Below are 18,726 nucleotides of genomic sequence, written 5' to 3' on the forward strand. Positions count from 1 at the left end.
GATGGGACTTATAAGCAGGGAGTCAATTTTTAGGAACAGATCTAGCAGGGATCGCTCCGTGCGGTGCGTGGTAACGAGCTCTTGGCACGGAAAGTCGATTTCACTGTGTGCTGCTCCCCTTTTGCTCGTCCAAGGCAAGACTCGGGTGTCTATGTGCCGGCCCGCATACGGCATACGCTGCTGCGAGTGCGTGAGTAAGCGTTTTATTTTATTCACATTTTATTATTTCGCCTCCATGATTCCGGCACCGTAATGTGATGATGGGTTCACAGCGATTAGCAATTAAGATAAAAATCGGACTGGCTCTTTTGGGTGTTGGGGAAGGTTCGGCACGATATGGTGGAAGCCAGGCAGGGTAAAGTTTCACACCCTCAACGTTTGTTTGTGTTTGGCCACCCGGGGGATGCGCGTGTGGGATCGTTTCTCGGTGCTAGGAATCTCTATTCATGCTGAATACTTTGAATTTATTTCGGCACGAATTGATGTGGTTTTTCAACGCATTTGCATACATTGTTGTCTGAAAAGACACGAAAGAGAGAGAGACAGAGAGAGAGAGAGAGTGAAAGTGCAGTGAGAGGAATTAAACACTCATGCTCTTATGGACGATGGTCAGCAAACGTGTGTAAATCAATCGTTCATTGTACTGCCACCGGTACAGAGGACTATAATGGTTACTTTGTCGAACGACGGCTTACGCGGAAGCTGCTTCGCTGCATTGAAAAGAGCTTTCTGCCCATTAATGTAACTTTAATTGAGTTTATGGTACAGCGCGTGTTATAAACCCCTCATAAACCCGACGCTATTTAATGCTGAAACAAAAGCCTTGCAGGAAATTTCTACAAATCACTTCCTATTCGAATAAAATTTACATTCATTCTACCCATAAAGACTACCACTCGACTTTTTCACTCAAAATAAAGCAGATTTATCGCATCGCTGGATACAGTGGCAGCAAAAGCAAAAGCGAGCGAACAAGTTTGGCACTGATCCAGCATGGTGTTTTTGCTTCCGGCCAGCTTTGCAGCGTGAACCCTTTTGCTTTTAAAGCTATTTCTTAACCGAAACCGGTGCCGTTGTCGGTGACCATTTTCTCGGCCTTCATCCATCAAACGCAGCACAGGCGCTTTATTTCGCCGAACCACGCACTTCCTGTTGGCACGCACTCGTACACTCTAATTATAATACTCCTTTTTTTGTTGGGAGTTTTTTTTGCCTCGTTTTGTTCGGAAAGATTTACGGGCCCGGAGCCTTTGTCTATGTCTGTTCTGCTTTAAGGTTAACTTTAACCCTCTCCTCGCATAAGAGGGGGAGGAAATTTAAGCAAGGGTGCGAATGAAGGCAACAAAAAAAAACAAACAGAAAATTAAGCGCCCCGGGGTGGAAAATAGGCACAGAAGGCACCGAGAACAAGTCCATTACCTTTATGGAGCAGCATAAAATTATGCTATTTCCTATTCGTATTTACCCGGGCGTGGGAAGTGTCGGGACCTCTACTATTGTTCTCGTTCTCACTCTCGGACGGGTATGGAAAACGAACTATAAGGACGAGCGAGTGAGAAAATGTGGAAAACCCCCCAAACGTGCACGTACTATACGTCGAATAGACACGCCGAGCGAAACTTATTGACCACGGGCTCATTGTGAAAACCTACCACGGACTACGTGGCCATTTCGAAACAACAGGGGGGGTGGGGGAGGCGAACGAACCCCCATAGGGGGGAGAAAGCAGGATGAAACTTTTACGAGCATTAGCTTGCCGTCCCGTTAATAGGCAACTAACACACGCGTCACCTTCACCCCGAGCGTCCCTCTGCACGCCGAAGCTCACTCTATGCTGCGGTTTTGTCCTTCCGACCTCGCCTGTTTGGGGTTTTAGTTTCGGCCAATTAGCCATGCGATGGTCTCGTATTTCCTCCACCGATGGCGACGGTGACGACGGAAACCCTGCCAGCGGCTTAGCTTAGTTTGGGGGGGGAAATGAGCGAAAGTGAGCGTGAGGTGTTAGCGTCATTTGACATTTGACTTCCTGATGATGCCACTTGGCGAGTGGTACTGCCGCCGCACGAACTTCCGGAAACTTCATGGAACTCCCCAACGGCGCACACACACACGCACACACACATACATAGATACACCCGCGGGCATGGCTTCCGTATGAGGTACGCAGTCCGGTAGAAGTGCAGTACAGTCACAAGTTTAGAATTAATTTAATTATACACCAGTGGTAAGGTTGATTGTTTCCACCTTTTCCGTTTTCTGCTCCCGTGGCGGTTTGTGAAGTTTCTTACCGTGCTGGCCCCCCTTGCCGCGGTTGGCCATTTGCATTTTCGTGCATTAAATTCAATTTTCCTTCACTCACTGCTGCTTGTTGTTGCGGTTTAAGTGCGCATTTCGTTTGAAGTAGTCCGGAAAACTCGACACCAGCAACCAGCAACCGACACAGGGGAGCGTGGGCCCGCTTTAATGCTTCATAAAAGCGACTAAAAGCCAACATAGGGCGGAGGGGGAGTGTTTGTGTGTGGTTCAATTGAAGGCAAACAAGCGTTTATTATAGCAGTAGTTTTCGTGAATGTGTCCGCGTTGCAGCATGATCGTTTCACTCTTGAACCAAAACCACACCGTTCAATGGTATTTTAATGTTGTTCGTTTTTTCTTCTCTTTGTCTCTCTCTCTCTCTCTCTTTCCCGTCCTCTTCCACCATTCCAGATCCACCCGAGATAAGCGTCGAGAATCCGACCGTATACTCGGGCGAGGGCCAGGAAGCGATGCTCGTGTGTATCGTGCACGGTGAATCTCAACCGGAAGTAAGTAGTTTTCCGCGCCCGCTCTCCAAGTGCGTCTCCAAGCGCTTTGGTGCGCTTGCTGTTTTCCGTTAACTAGCTTACATGGTTCTTGTAAGGCATTAACGCTTATCGGCAGGATTTATTATTTCCTTTTCAGTTATGTTTCTCGAAACGCGAGCTTTTACGTTTGTTTACTTTTTCTGTGAAAGTGTGCATGCAATTAGAGTAGACGGGCCCAGTGTTGAGTACCCTGTTAATGAGTAATGCTGCAGTTCTTTGTGTTGAACTTTATAACACTTTACTTTTATTTTAGTTTCAAATTTAAAACGCTCTCTTGCCCGTTTTGTACGCTTCCCAACGCTAGCTAAACCACTGTTTTTACTATTTTTACTTTTTTTATTCTTCTTCTCCCACCATCTCTCTTTGCTATCTGTTTCTCTCTCTTTCTCTCTCTCTCTCTCTATCTCTCTCTCTCTCTCTCTCCCTCTAATTTTTCCTACCTCTCTGTGACACTGCCTCTTGGCCACCACTCACAACATGGTCCTTTCTAACCACGCTGAAGGTACTGTGGCACAAGGACACGATGCAGATCGATCAAACCGAGCGGCACGTGATCGAGAACCGGGGCGCCCGCCACACGCTCATCATCCGGAAGGTGCACCCGCAGGACTTTGGCAACTACTCCTGCATCGCGGACAACCAGCTGGGCAAGACGCGCAAAACGGTGACGCTGACGGGCAAACCGAAGACGGCCGTCTTCCGCTCCGTACCGAACAGCCAGTGGAAGGACAAGTACAACATCTCCTGGATCGTCGACTCGCACTCGCCGATCGAGGAGTTCAAGCTGTACTACCGGCAGGTGGACGGGGACACGCTGCAAGCGCACGACGGCATCTTTCTGGACAACCGGAAACTGCACCACAGCTATGCGGGTGATAATGTAAGTACGCAACCAGTGGTGATACACTTGAAATCAAAGAAGCAGGCTTGTTTGGATGGACTAGAACTCGTCCTTTTTGTGCACGTGATTGCCTACACCGTAGGCGCTTTCCATCTCTTACTAGCTGAACTGTCATATTCAATAATACTGTCATCATAAATGTCAGTTCAATTTGCTTTCCAATCGTTATCGGATTGTGTTTTTGTACGGTCTGTCTCGCTGGTTCCTTCCCTTCTCTTTCTCTGTGCGACTCATCTTGTTCGAAGTTGGTTCCCGCTGCTATCTACCATTGGAGATGACATTTTCCATAGGCCAACTCCAACCGCTCCAAGTGCCTCCTCTAGCCAATCCACACTCATCCCCACAACCGCAAAGGGCATGGAAGCGAAAGAATTAATTCAATCCCATCTGGTTCTTTCATTTTTCTCGTTCTCGGTGTGATTCCATTGTGCGTCACATTCATCATTCGGGGATCCTGCTGGCTGAAATCGGGGCACTGTGACGCTGCCCATGGAACGACCCTGCTGCCGCACTGCCGTTGGATGGAAATTTGCGGTTGAATATGGCCTCCGAAACGTGGCACAAAATGAACGGCACCAAAAAAAAACCCCTTCACACTCACTCACACCAACATCACCATGACAACCTTCATCTTGCCATCAAATCCCGCAATTTTTACGCACGGAATACCAATCGAAAAACGATGTCACTTCTGCACGTTGCGGTCGGCCTTGCTGTACCAATACACACACACACATACACACACACACACACACAAACATGGAACTACGGCTATCTACACACAATACTGCCACCGCCACACACAACAATAATCCCAACTAACGCTCGGCAGATGCTAGACTACAACCGGAAAATCAACTCGTACGATAGCTACTCGTACAACAATGGCTACCACAATCTGCACCACAAGTGGTCCAAGACGGACTGGCGGGACATTGTGCTGCCGGCCTTTCCCTACTCCCACCACTACACGCAGGGCATGAGCTACCTGATACGGGGCCTCGAGCCGGACCAGCAGTACGAGGCACGGGTACAATCCAGGTAATTATTGATGAGTGATCATCCAGATTTCCCGGGCTCGGCTCGGTCCTTCGGGACACACTAGAGTGGAGTGCACCTTTACGAGCCGCCCCGTCTTGCCCTCCTGCGCCCCACTGCACCTCCCGTGGCGCCTTGCAATACTTTCGAAACCTGAACCTTGGTAAGAACCTTTCTTGGTAAATCTTCCTTCGAGGAGCTTCTATCGTGCGGAGCTTTAGCTTTTATAATCCGATTCCTGCCACAGCGCACCACAGCGGGGCACACGATTCGATATGGCAGAAAATTAATGGTTTCTGCTTTCAAACATTACCCACCACTGCAAAAACTCTTCCTGTAGCAGCTCCTAGCTTCTCAATTTCTAAAAGCCTCGCACCACTCGAGCGCATCACGGGAATGGCACACAAAAATTGACAATTGAAGACTGCTTCATTGGGCTTGCAGGCTCAACCCAAAAAAAAACACGCCGCTCCAATGATCTCGTCCCGTAGCGTAAGCCTCTGTGCACGAGCTGTTGCTTGCACATCGAAAATCCAATCTTGTCGTACGAAAACAGGAGAACATAATTCTCGCTCTCCCATCGTCCCCTTAACTTCCCTCGTTGCTGTGAATCCTGCAGGCAATATTCATGTTTGCGTTTGGCTCCAGCTAGCTTCTTAAGCTTGAGGGATATCATACCGTGTCCGAACACGTGATCGAGTGACATCGGTACGAAGATGCTAATCTTCTTACTCCTGTAGGGTAGAAAAAAGGACCCCTATCCAGCCTGCGGGAGATTGGATGTTGCTCTTCATGTGAATAAAATTGATTGCTTCTAATCGATTTTTAATAATGGTGTCACTCCTGCGGGACTCCTTTGACGTCGATACAAAGCCCCGGCACGGGCGAAACGTTCTGTACGATTGACGATGCAGATGCGCTTTCGAGTCGGAATGGTTTGCCCCCAGGGGGGGGTAGCCCTAGAATCCTTATGTTCCCACACAGCATCTAACGCGCTTACCGGTGGGAATCTGTTCCAGACTTCCCAGTGGCTCGTAAGCGGATAAAGCACTCCACGCTGCGATGGGACGTGGGCTGCCGGGTGACATATTCTTAAATTGAAATTTAAATTAAATTTATTTTAATGAACTCACATCCCGGTAAATCCATCTTTTTCTCTGTGTTTTATTCTCCCCTTTATTCACTTGCTCTTGCTACGAATCGGGACGCTGGCTGGAACCGATTTTCCACCGTGATTAAAACCCATTACCTACCGGGTGTGCTGGTGATGGTGGAAAATCGCACTTTGCCTTCGCTCGACAACTCGGCTCTGCGGTGGACATCTTGCCGACTCATCCCGCACGGTTGCATCTCGCGCCGTCGATAGGAACCGGTACGGTTGGAGCGACTTTTCCGAGAGCTTTCTGTTCACCACGTCAAACACAGGTAAGTGGATTGGGCAATGTTGCACGATCCAGGGGTAAAACACACCGTACACCGAGGGATGAGGCGTTCCCTTTAGTCGATGCAAACACTTGAGATTTTCGTACGAAAAACGAACTTACGGCAAGAGGAACCCCTTCTTACAAGTGTTTACAGTGCGCTTCAGTGCCATTGATTATGGTTGGTTTGTTCGCCTGCGAAGAAGTTTGTTGATCTGTAAGCGTACTGGGTAATTTCCCGTACAGTAAACACACCGGCGAAAACCATTGTGTTTAATTTAAAAATGCAAAATACTTCACCCATTTCCAATGGAAACTGATTACAATTTTGCCGTAAAAAAAGGGAAGGAGCCCTTCAAGAAAGGACACAAAAGCAAATCACTTAATTAATTTGTTGCTACATTTTACTTTCTCTCTCTCTCACTCTCTCTCTTTCTCTTGTTGCAGACACCGAAATACGTGATCTGAGTGTCACCCACTACAGCTCCTCCAGAGCGTCCGTCATCTTTGCGAGTGAAATACGATGCCTGCTGGGCGCGCTGGCGCTCGTTGCCGTGTGCCGTTTGGTAAGCTTTTGAAGTTGACCCTCCTTCTCCTAATTGACGTATCACCGGCGCACGCAACATCACGGCGAAAGGTGCCCCGCTGGGATGGTGAGAAGGGTTGATTTGTGATTGCGTAGCTAATTCAGTTATCATCAACACTTCAAGCACGAATTAGGTTCCCTTTTCGGTACAGTTGCTAGAGAACTTCCCCTGAACGATGGGCTCCGTTTTTTGGAGAATCATTATGAATTTATACGTTCGATCGAGCGCAGCGAGTTCACCTACCACCACCTTTTGTAAGCACAGAAGAGAAAAGTTGGGTAGAAGGAAATTTATTTTTTGTGTAGCAAAAACCAAACCATACGTTACTATACGCCCGGCAACAAGCAACATTTTATATCAGACAGACTCAATGAAGAAAAAAAAAACCAGAAGAGGTATGAACGCAAAGAACAACAAACCCCCAAACTCCCAACACGCGGGCTGAAATTGATTAAGCTGGAAGGACTATATTTTTGGATGAAATTTAATTTACCCTGATAAAATAAACAACCACTCAAATTAAACCTCTGGCCACGCCACCGGGCAAAGATGGCAATTTCAACAATTACGCGACGACGACGACGATGATGGCAATGATGTTGATGATCATGGTGACGATCGTGGTCAGGACCTTTTGCACACCTGACGGGTGCCACGTCCGCTGATGGCCCCGCGAGTACTGCGCGCACACAGGTGGCCATAATTTATTACGATTCGCCTCCCCCAGCGGGGACGGGCAAGAGGACGCGCAAAAAAGAAGAAGTAGGTTAAAGAAAGAAAAAAAAAACAAACGCTCACTTCTCTGCTCGGCTATCGAATGAAAAATTCAACAAAAAGCACTCCAAAAAATAGCAAAAACCTCTGATATGATGAACTACCAGACGGGTGAGCCAGAATGACAAAAGAAGGGAAAAGATAACAACAGCAAGAAGCAAAACAAGCGAACCATTGCGAGCGATGAACAAAAGTAAGGAGCAAAAATTAAATTAATTTAATTGAAATCACACTCCCGTTGGCGTGCGTGCGGTGGCTCCTCTTCCCAGTCGCCGCAGTCGTGGGACAAGGGCTGCTCGTTGGGCTTTTATTTCGTGTGAATGATTGCTGCGTCCGGAAAAGTGAAAAGCTGTCATTTCAGATCTGGTGCCTACAGTGCCACGCGAATCACAATTGAGCACAACAAAAGGGCACGCTATGGTGCAAGTGTACAATTATTTAAACGTCGTTAGGGTAAAAATGACTATTGATATGCCCCAGGCCAACAAGCTGCACAAAACTTTCGAATGGACGCCGTCCTGAATCGTGTCAAAACATTGCATACATTCGGGCGTCCAATTAAAGGATATGCATGCCATTAAACGGAGGACATAATTCCTAAGCATTGTTTGTAACACACACACATACCATCTCCCTGTAGGGTTCAATAGAATGGTGCCTGGCCAAGGGTTTTTTTTTCTATTGTTATGATGCTCCATTTCAAATGCTGTTCAAAAAAACTAGCCCCCTCCTGGCACTCATTTGCGGATGCAAACCATTATGAGCTTATGAATATGGAAATAGTCATCTGTATCGCCGCGTTTTTTGTTGTTGTTGTGACGGTTTCGGTCTCCCCGGTCCCGTTTGTTGCCGAAGCATATTTGGTGGCCAGCAATTAAAGGTGCATAAAATACAATCATTCCCATACTGCCGGTCAGGAACGCGGCCGATAGGGGGATGGCCACCGCAAATCGACCCAGCAGTTGACCCCAAAAAGGATGCTAAATATGCATCACGCGCTTGTGTCGATTCCACCCACCTTCCCCCTTGCTGATTGGGGTGGATTTTGTAATTAAATTCAACGAAACGAACTTCAACTAATACTCTTTTGTCGCAGCTCGGACCGCACTCCGGGACTGGGACCGTTCCCGCCGGAACGGAAAGGCGCATCCAGCTGTGTTGCTGAGCTTACGCTGTACGCTGGTAGGGGTACATTACTTTTATCGTGCTGGTAGGGAAATAACCAGCCGGGCGAACCTATTCATGCGACAGCCGGCCAACAGCCGGTGTAATTGGTAAAACTGTGGAACTTTATGACGGTGCAGCATTTGCGCTCGTAAAAATAAATCGGTGGAAAAAGGCGTTTGTACCGTTTGTAAGTTTACAGTTTTTTGTTTGTTTGTGTGTGAAACGAATTTTACACATTTAAGTTGACTTCAAGTCTCAGTTGGGTCTCAACTGCTCATTCCGGATCTCCAGTGTAACAAACAGGAGTGAAACTTTCCTTCAAAGCTATATCAACAATCATTCGAAGGTGTTGATTTTACCAGTTTGCCCGTCAAATACGTCAAACTCGTTTCAAATATCTTGCACCATTAATGTCTTCCCCATGATCGTTCATTGCGATGCACGACCCATCATCACAACTGGGAATAGACCAGAAGGCTACAGCTCCGGCAGCTTGTTCGCCGACGGTCAGCAGCAGCAGCTGTTCGTATCCTCAGGTCCCAAATGAGTTTCACGGCGGGCTTACCACTCACATCTGGAAGTCAAACAAAACCGTTCCCCTTCTCCCGGACAGCTGTGCTCAGTGGCACAAAACTTTGCCGACCTTTCTTGGCGAACCATCTTCTGTTAAGGCCACTAGTAAGCGTCGCTGGCGTGAAGCTGGCGTTCCGGAAGCGCTTTGTTCTGGTCCCGTTTCCCCCCTCCGGCTTTTTGATGAGTCCAAATTGGAATGGTTGATAGGAGCATGCACTCGCCTTTCTTTCAACCCTCGGGTTGGCGCCCCCTTTAGACAGTTCAATCCACAACGCTATCCGATTGTACGAGCCAGTCAAGCAACAGGGCTTACCGACCGACCGAGCGTATGTGTGTGTGCGTTTGCGTTTCGGCTTAACCGAGATACAAGACAGCACCGCACGGGATTGACTTCCCTTTGCCCCTCTGTGTGTTCCGTTGCGGTTTTCTTTATGCGGCGTGAGTTTATCTTCAGGCCCACATTGATTAGAGCGAGCGGTGCAGCACTTGCGGAGGCGAAGGCCGAGCGGAAAGTTTCACCAACATTCAACTCGACTCGGGCCCGACAAGCAACAGCTCCCTTGAGTGGTCCTCAGGCTGGTGCGCCGTTTACGGTGAAGGCTAAAGCGAATCGGGAAGTGGAAACACGAGAAAACATCCTCCAAATAAGGAAGAAAACCTGACAAAACTTCATCCACTTCTAATCCACTGGTGGTGGTGGTGGTTTTCATTTGCTCGAACCACACAAAAACGGCACCTAAGCGGGTGGTCAGAGCATTGAGTTTTATGGTGAAGTGTTGTCGTTTTTTTATTGTGTGCTTCAAATATATGCCACAAATCGAAGAAAAGCGTCTGGCGGTGGTGATAAAGGAAACATCAACATCATCATCGTGCTGGCTGCATCTCATCATGCACATCATCGTCGCGTTTCGTAATCTTGTTGTGGGCGAGGGTGAATGTGAAAAGTTTTCAAGCACACACTTTTCACAAACCACATGCACCGAAAATGCAACTGCCAAATCCCGCACCGTCAGCTGGCACCGGAGAATGGGGGCCCAAGCTTTCTTTGCGCAAAGTTTTGACTGGCGGAAGGCGGAAGTTTTGCGGTGATGCTGGTTCACCATTTGCATACCGATTGGTAGGGTACGAGGGCGGGTGAAGCCGCGGGTTAGCAACTGTTTGTAAAGTATTTGTTTCTGGTTTCTGGATCCCGATCGTTCGAGCAGCGCAAATGGGTATCGTTTGTTTCCGCGTACGATTGAGTTTATCTTGCACGGGTTATTTTCATAGCTTTCACAGCAGCTCACCGACATGCGGGAAACACTTACTGTAAATATGGATGTGAATGTGCTGCAGAATAAGTTCCACTACTCGGACCGGTGCGGGCGTCCAGTTCGGGTGGAACTTTTCACGGAAGCGTGTGTAATACCCTGATAGAGGATGGTATTTAATGGGCAAAATGAGTGCAGAAGTTAGGACAAGCCGTTTACATGAACTAAAGCGGCACAGTGCTAACGAACGGAAACCATCTTCTTCTGCGAGCGGAATAGAGAATAGTTTAATGAAGCGAATGAAGCAAGCAAACACTAGGAAAACAGAAACTGAATTTGTTGTAAGTCATAGCACGGCCCCCCAAACACCGTTTCGCCCTACCTGTTTCTGTACATTTGCTAGCGCCTTAGATGTGTATCCTGTCTGTGTTGATCATGCTTGACCATCGCCCACCTGAGTAGGTGGACACAAGCCCCCTCCCAAAAAGAGAGTCGTGTTACTATTTGTGAAAGAATATTTATTTACCCCCACGGAAAGGATGTGAAAATGTATTTTATTTACTTTCCCTAGCAAATGCATAGGAGTCGTAGCAGGTTATGTAGTTGACACGCATTAGCAAAACTGTGCATTAGCGGTGCAGAAGGAACGCAGGCAACACCTTCCCTTATCGAATGCTCCCCTGCCCACACCCAGGGGCAGAATAGGAAGCAAACCGAACATGTTCACACTCTCTCCAGCTCAATCGCGCTCGATCGCGTCTGTCTCGCGTCTTTTCCCTCCCCTGCTGCGTGCAGTTTGCTGTGCTAGTAAATGTAAATGTTTAGAGTGTAATAGCTAAACCGAGGAGAAACACAGGATCGACCAGGACACACTCCATTAGTGCCCGGGCTGGCTGCCTCTCGAACTGCTAGTCAAAAAATATGAGCGCCTGCAGTGCTTCTGTTTCCCGGTATAGGTTAAGATCATCCAAAATTATAGTGAAAGGGCGTACTTCTTAAAATCACATCCTCCTTAAGTGTATTTAGTGTGTGTGTAAAGAAACCAGTCCGGGGCGTCATGTTAGCTTAATCACATGGTGTCACCATCCAATCACAACGAGATTCATTGCAGCAAACAAGACTCAATCACGTGGCGCTAGAGTAGATCGTGCGATAGGGGGAGGAAAACTGAAATCAATGGAATATTCCTTTTCCCAACTTAACAGCAGCCCAGGATACGCCTCACCATGCCAAGGATATTTCATTTCCCACTGCAGGGAGTAGGAAAAGGGAATGAAATCATACTATGTATGGGGCATGGTGCAGCCGATTCGAGCAAAATCTTGCGAACAAAAGTAGCGAACGAAAAAAATGGAGGGGAAAGGTCAGCAAAACCTACATGAGTAAAATGATACAAAACAAACAATTCTTTATATGATGACTTATACTTTTTATGATACCTATTTAAATAAAGCGAAAACAAAACCGAAACATGATTCCGCTGCGGTGTGTGCGATGCAAAGAAAACCCCCAATCGCACATACTCGAGGAGGAATGGAAAACAAAAACGTAACGTAAATTGAAACAAAACAAAGACAGACACAAATGTAGCAAATAGCTGAGCCGAAGGATAAGCTGGTGAACTTCTAGATGCACTTTTTGTATATATCTACACACACACAAACACACTCACTCACTCACATACCTAAACCCAGGCCAGCTATCCTAGCAAAGTGCGGCAGGTGTACGATAGCTGTAAGCTGTAAGCACAGCTCCGGTAAGATCGAAGACGAAAATATTCTCACTGCGTACATTTGCAAAGCTTATCGAATGTGTCGAATAGTTTATTCAAAACCCAAACCAACAGAACGAGATGTATGTTACACGGGAATGCAAACTGCGCAGTCTTCAAGGAATGGGAAATAGGGGAGGAGCAAACAGAAAGGGAAAATATTTTCATGGGCAGCATAAATAATCCAGATAGAGAAGCAAGCATACGGCAAAGGCAACCAGAGAACAGAACTCTGTACACACACACATACACAAACACACACACACACACACTCCTTCTCTCTGTTTCGTTCGAGCTCGAACGTTCTTCAATGATATTCGCACACAACTAAAAGCACAGGTGTAGAGATTAAGTATGAAACCAATCCCAGCAGAGAGCCAACCAACAAGCTCAAGGTAACGATGATGGTGCAGTGCAGTCAGCGTGTAAAAGAAAAAAACCATATACAGGATAGCTTCCCTGCGGCGGTTGCGTTCACCTATCAAAAGCATTCATGCAATAAAAAAAAATCATACTGCAATGCCAAAACGTGCGCAGCAAAAATGGTAAAAAAACAGCATGAAAGCGAAAGCACACACATGAATACCGAGTAATTGATAACACTTTATCTCAGTGCAGAGTAAGCGCCGTAACGAGTTTAGGGCAGAAAGAAAGTCAAAACAGTTTATGAAAGTATTTGTCAAAAAAAAAGAAGGATAAAGGAATACAAAAAATCGTACATTTAAAAACAAAGACCCACAAACGAACAAACAGAACAACCCATTAATGTGTAACAGGAGAAGAAGCAGATGAAAAAAAAACAAAAAAACACAACTACACTTTGTCCAGCAGATGAAATAAAGTAAATTCAATAAAAACTAATAAAAACAACATGATACTTGTTATGTCTCTTCGTATTGGTTCAATCCTGTTTACTATTGTTTTGAGCCATCGTTTATGTTTATTTATATTAGTTTATTATTCGCTTGTTCTTGTTTATGTTTTTTTCCCAATTTTCATTGTTCTATTTATCGGCAATTTATTCCACTGTTTTGTGTTAAAGCTGTAAAGTTTTATTAAAGTTTCAATCATATCGTAACTTCTTTTTCGCTAAATTTACAATCTTTTTTTGCCTTCTATGCACGAATTACTCATTTCACTAAACACAAAAGCTTTATTTGACAGTTTTTTAATATATTTCACTTCCGTGTAAACAAACGTTCGTGCTCGAGCGGGCTTGGTTGAGAAACTTATTTGCATGTGGCATATCGGATGAAAATATCTTCACAATTAATTATGCACGACAGCCATCGGTCCGGGTATGGTAAGGCAGGCACGATGAAGGGGCATGAATTTAGCACCGAAAACCTTTGCCTTTGGCGGCGAGCGCAAAGATTGCGCGTCGATCAATTAGCCAAAAAGACGAAAACTGCCAAAACTAATCAAACGCACGCCTCACGCACCATTTCATTAGAACGCCGGCTTCCTATTTTATTTAATTCACTCCCCTCTCTATTCTCAAAACCGGCACCCATCACGCTCCTGCAATCCATTACTCATATGGTGTGCGCTAGAGTCCGCACGTCAAAAAGTGCCCCAAAATTAGCAATTCAATTCAGAAAGCTAGTTCTGGCAGCACGGGTGACACAGCAGCAAGCGGGGCTGGAGGGCCACAAAAAATCTAACGCAACTTCCGTTCCGTCCAACAGCAGGTAAACCGTTCCAAAACAGGGACGCCAACGCCATCGTGTGGCGGTAGCGTGCGATCGCGTCGTTTGGCGCGCACGGAAAGAACGCACGGTACGACGTGCGCGGGAAGATGCACGGCTGCCAGACGGGTTCGGGTTCGCAAATTAAAACAAATGAAACCATCCCATCTCAACATCGGCGTTGTGTTCTGGAGCCTTTTTGGTGCGCAATGGAGGTCTTGCGTTAGCTCGATAAATTTACGCCATATGTTGCCGCAACGCCGTTGATGATTGCGGTTTACAAATAAAACCCGGTTTACACTACCCGAGATCCCGCACCCTTGCTGCAGGTGTGGTTTAGTGTTGCTTGCAAAAAAAAAGAGATTTCAGCGGAGAAAGGAATCCTTCCAAACACTAAGACACTCCAACCGCGGACGCTTTGTATGCATACGGGGAAAAAGCCGCTTCTAAGTTTGTCCATCATCAGTAACCCTACTTAACATCGGCGTACCCGTGGGTTAATCGGTCTTTAAGCACGAAGGACCTGTGCCACTGTTTCTTCAGGCGCTCTCGCATGATACAAAGTATTAGAAGCGCTTGTTTCACGTTCACCTTCTGATCTCGGTTTCAAGTTTCTTCCCGCGACACCACTAAGCAAAAGACAATTTATGAACAGTTGGCTGCTTTTTTTCGTTGTGCTACTTCGCTCCACAGAAAGGCATGTTTTTTACGCCTTCCTTTGCTGCCTCCTTCCAACGCCCTAGTGTCGGTGCACCCCGGAGAAATGTGATCCATGGCACACTGGATGGTCGTGAATTTTTTCAAGGGTGATAACGACTGGCAGGAAACGAAACGCTTCAACAACCGCAACCACCTTCTGCCGGGCGAACCGGCAACAAAGGAATGAGTGGAACGGAATGCTTGTTTCTGAACCCACACACGCATACGCACACACACACACATACACTGACAATCTCATCCTGGTTCGCATGTTTTTTCGTTCACCTTCCACGCACACCCCATCATCCCCTGGCACATGCTGCTAGCATCGGGCCCGCAAGCATACGCGTCGCATCGTAAAGACTGTCACATTTCAGCAAATTATTTAAGAGATTACCGTTCTTTACAATGCAGAGCGGCCCGAGCGCTTTATCGCCCGTGCGTTGCTGTGCCGGTCCGTGTACTTCCCGTCGGCGCTCGTTTACCGGATTTTACCGTGCCTGTACCGCTGCCCGGTCCCCTTGCATTGCTGCCGCCCATCCCAGCCTCTTGCACATTATTATGGATTATGCTCGCCAAGGTGTTGGAGGGGCCCAGGTAGGGCCCGGTAGCGATAAACGGCGCACCGAGTTTTTGCTTTCGTTTTTTCGGTTTTCTGGGTTTGAAAATTTTATAAACCACTTCGTTGAGAGAAAAACCGCCCACGGAAGCTCCGCTGGTAATCTACGGCTGATAAATGCGAGCTTCCAGTTTCATTCATTTTCATAAGCGCCGTCGAGAGTGAAATTGAAAATATGAAATACGAAAGCCCACGGAGTGCTTACGCGGGCGCGTAAGGATTGCGCCGGTATCATTTGTTTTCATTTGGACAAATGTCTAGAACGCACTTGAAGGGCTGGCAGGGTGTTTCGGCTGTATCGGCAAAACGAACCCAGTAATGTGTTCAATCCAGTTAGTTTCTGTATTAATGCTATTCAATTCAAAAACGAAAATGTAGCATTAGATAGTGTAGTTTTGACCGTCAACTCCTGCCTAAAAGCACTAAAATGTACATTCAAATGCATAACTTTAGGCGTTATTTAGTACAAATATCTCCTTAAATGATACAGTTTACAGCATGATGCTACTTTTGAGTGCTATACTACGTTAGACATTCGCTCAGGTTTGCATAAACTTTGATACACAGTACTGGTACACACAGTGGTACTGTGGCTGGGATATGACCTTAATTACCTCTCAAACTTATACGCGTACGTCACCTACGGTGATAGCACATCCATAGTACCGAACAGCTCACACAACCCATCCCCAGATAATCTCACCATTTCATCGAAATTCAAATTGATCTCACCGGACCGTACTTCCACGTCCGGGTATCGGCACACTTCCGCAGCAACGGTTCATCACGCCCAGCTCCAACCGCACAAACTAGCCGGGCCAGGCTGCAGCGGCCACAACGGACCAGGTACCGAGGCCGCTTTTCCACTGGCGAATGAAAAATTAAGCGCTCATAAAAAAAGCCCAACCTCACCCTACCAACGCAAAAGCACACGGTCCGGCACGTAAAACGTGTAAGATCTGTTTCCTGCCGCGTACGCGCACTTGAGCGCGTTTCATCTCGAGAATTTATGGGTCCTCTTCGCTCTACCCTCGTTGCTGTTTCCCCCCGCTAAGAAGCCTACGAGTGTCCAGGGACTCTTTTCTACCACCCCGCGACGGTGGCAGGTTTTGCTTCCAGCGTCGGTGAGCAAAGTATGACGAAATAAAATAAAGCCTCAGCCCACGGTAGAAATGTTGGGTTGTGGCGCGTTTCCAGCCGAAGAGACCGGGGCCCCCGAGATCAAGGTAAGCCGACCGAGAGGGTGGTGCGTGACGCGGGCACTGTAAAGACGACCGTGGTGAAACCACTTAGAGCACATCTTATGTGCTGGTGCTCTTAGCGAGTCCCGGGCAACAGTATGGAATCTTCCTTCGGCACGCAACAAAAAGCCGGCACCGGAAGCAGACCGTCACGGTTTGGTACACATATACACAGCGCGTGGAAGGGGGTGGAAGATAACGGAAGAGCAGGGGACGAATGAAATCTTGCTTCGCCTCCCACAGCGTATGGCAGGGCGAGTGAAAGTATACTGGCCGGAAAGCACGTAAGCTTGATGCGAAAGCGGATCATAAATGAAAATAGCACGTTGCCTGACGCGCATTGGCTCGGGAGGTTCCAGAATTTATGTCCGCCGAGTTAATTGTGTTCTTGTGATTGAGAGGACACGAAAGTGACATTCTTCGCTATTCCCTCGACCGCACTGTATCTCCTGCATCACCGTGCAGTGGGGCTCTCTGCTTCTGCTAAACAACTCACACATATGCACACACACACACACACACACACACACACACGTGGGAAAGTGTGTGGCGCACTTGCTTTCCGGCTGCAAATGCCATAAGCTCGGTTTGTGGTTTGCGGGTCAGTAGCAAAGGCACATGACCTCACGGTTGTGGCGCAGTTTGATGGCATACTAGCTCTTGCCCCACAGCATTCCGGGTATGGTTAATGGACGCATTTTGATATGTGCATCCTATCCACTTTCGTCTGCCTTCGAGTGGTTGCGTTTGACCGGTTCTAGCGCTAATCTGAAAACTTCCGGCGAAACTCGGGCCAGCACACGAACAATGAGCGAGGATTTGTTGGCATCCCAATTTTCAGTCGACGAACTTGGATGACCCGTCCCGTCCTTGGTGCCGCACCAATGGTCTCAAGTGACAGATTTGAGGTTGGAATTGCGTGCATGAACAATCGGATAAGGCATTCCTAGTGTGATGGCTTCGACAAGCACAAACGATGCATTGACGGGTTTTTGAGGATTGCAAGGGATTTTGAAGGAAATGTTGAATGAAACTAAACGAGTTGAATCACCTGTTAATCTCACGATTGATTGGTTACTGATAAAACAATTGAGATACTTAATATAAAGTGCTACTCATTGGCTCAATACAGCAGTATTTCGTATAGTTGTTATCTAAAGCTCTGTTCTCGACGCTTTACTATTGAAAGACTTTTTGTTGCCCACTATCAAAGCAACTTCCGCAACATTTATTGGCCCAAAAATCAAACTAAAGCTTCTAAGATGTAAAGCTAATCTATCTTGCGCTTCTTGCATACTAACCACCTTCATTACTCATTGCCTCACTGGCTAGATATCGCCACAAACATAATGCCCGTACACTACAGGCTACTAGAAGGACCTTCTTTTAAAAAAGAAGCTTCACACGAAAACAAAGACCGTTGTTTAACAGCGCCAGCCTCACAGCAACACCATAAGCCACCGTTCACCGTTTGCACAATCCGGGCATCGTCCGCACGTCTTAAGTGACCAAGAAAACCACCACCGAGATGCAAACCATCCTTGTTTCGGGATGGGAAGATCATCCCGTTAGTCGGGCGTTGGCGTCTGCATGCCTGCAAGTGCGGCACTCCCCGCATCGTGCACGGAATTGCTTAAGAAACCGAAACCACACACCGTCAGCGCTACTGCTCAGAAGGGAGAAATTGAATATCTTATAGCATTAGCATATGCTTATGTGTGGAGGCGTGTGCGTCTGTGCCTGCTTGACTGTGCAGCACAAAACGTCCTCGTTGCATGTTTACCATCCAGCAGCATCCTAACGCGCCAGCCCCTTGCTCGATCGTTTTTTCGTCGTTGGAAAGAATCAACTAACAAGCGAGAAAGAGAGAGACAGAGAAAAAAGTACGCAAACCAAGCCCGCACGGGGCAAAACTTTATCCGAACGCACTTTTCCCGGTGCCCGGCGGGTTGCTGTCGAGAAGGGCCCAGGATTGACGAACCCCGGGCGCTGAGATGCATCCAGCTCGTGCTCGGCCCACAGCATATCGGCGGGCGAATTCGCTTATCATTCTCGACTCACCCACATGCACAACCGACACAAACTCCGAAACTCATGTTAACGAAACTTTGCGGCGGACAGGTGTGCAAAGGGAATGTGTTTGCACACATGGAA

General features: G+C 47.3%; 1 protein-coding gene across 9 annotated transcripts in view; it reads left to right on the plus strand.

Moving 5' to 3' along the window:
- The window catches only part of LOC120897993 (hemicentin-1-like), a 99,599-nt gene extending 86,393 nt beyond the window's left edge, over positions 1-13,206 (plus strand). For 8 of the 9 annotated variants that reach the window (XM_040303263.1, XM_040303271.1, XM_040303281.1 and 5 more), the window contains 5 exons: positions 2,707-2,804; positions 3,343-3,723; positions 4,577-4,785; positions 6,149-6,207; positions 6,651-13,206. In XM_040303263.1, the coding sequence (XP_040159197.1) occupies positions 2,707-2,804; positions 3,343-3,723; positions 4,577-4,785; positions 6,149-6,207; positions 6,651-6,781 (878 nt within the window). In that variant the 3' untranslated portion in view covers positions 6,782-13,206. The remainder of the gene's footprint in view (positions 1-2,706; positions 2,805-3,342; positions 3,724-4,576; positions 4,786-6,148; positions 6,208-6,650) is intronic. The other variant, XM_040303335.1, reaches the window with a different exon arrangement.
- The last annotated feature ends 5,520 nt before the right edge of the window (positions 13,207-18,726 follow it).

Source organism: Anopheles arabiensis, chromosome 2 (genome assembly GCF_016920715.1).
Source record: "Anopheles arabiensis isolate DONGOLA chromosome 2, AaraD3, whole genome shotgun sequence".
Taxonomy (NCBI): Eukaryota; Metazoa; Arthropoda; class Insecta; order Diptera; family Culicidae; genus Anopheles; species Anopheles arabiensis.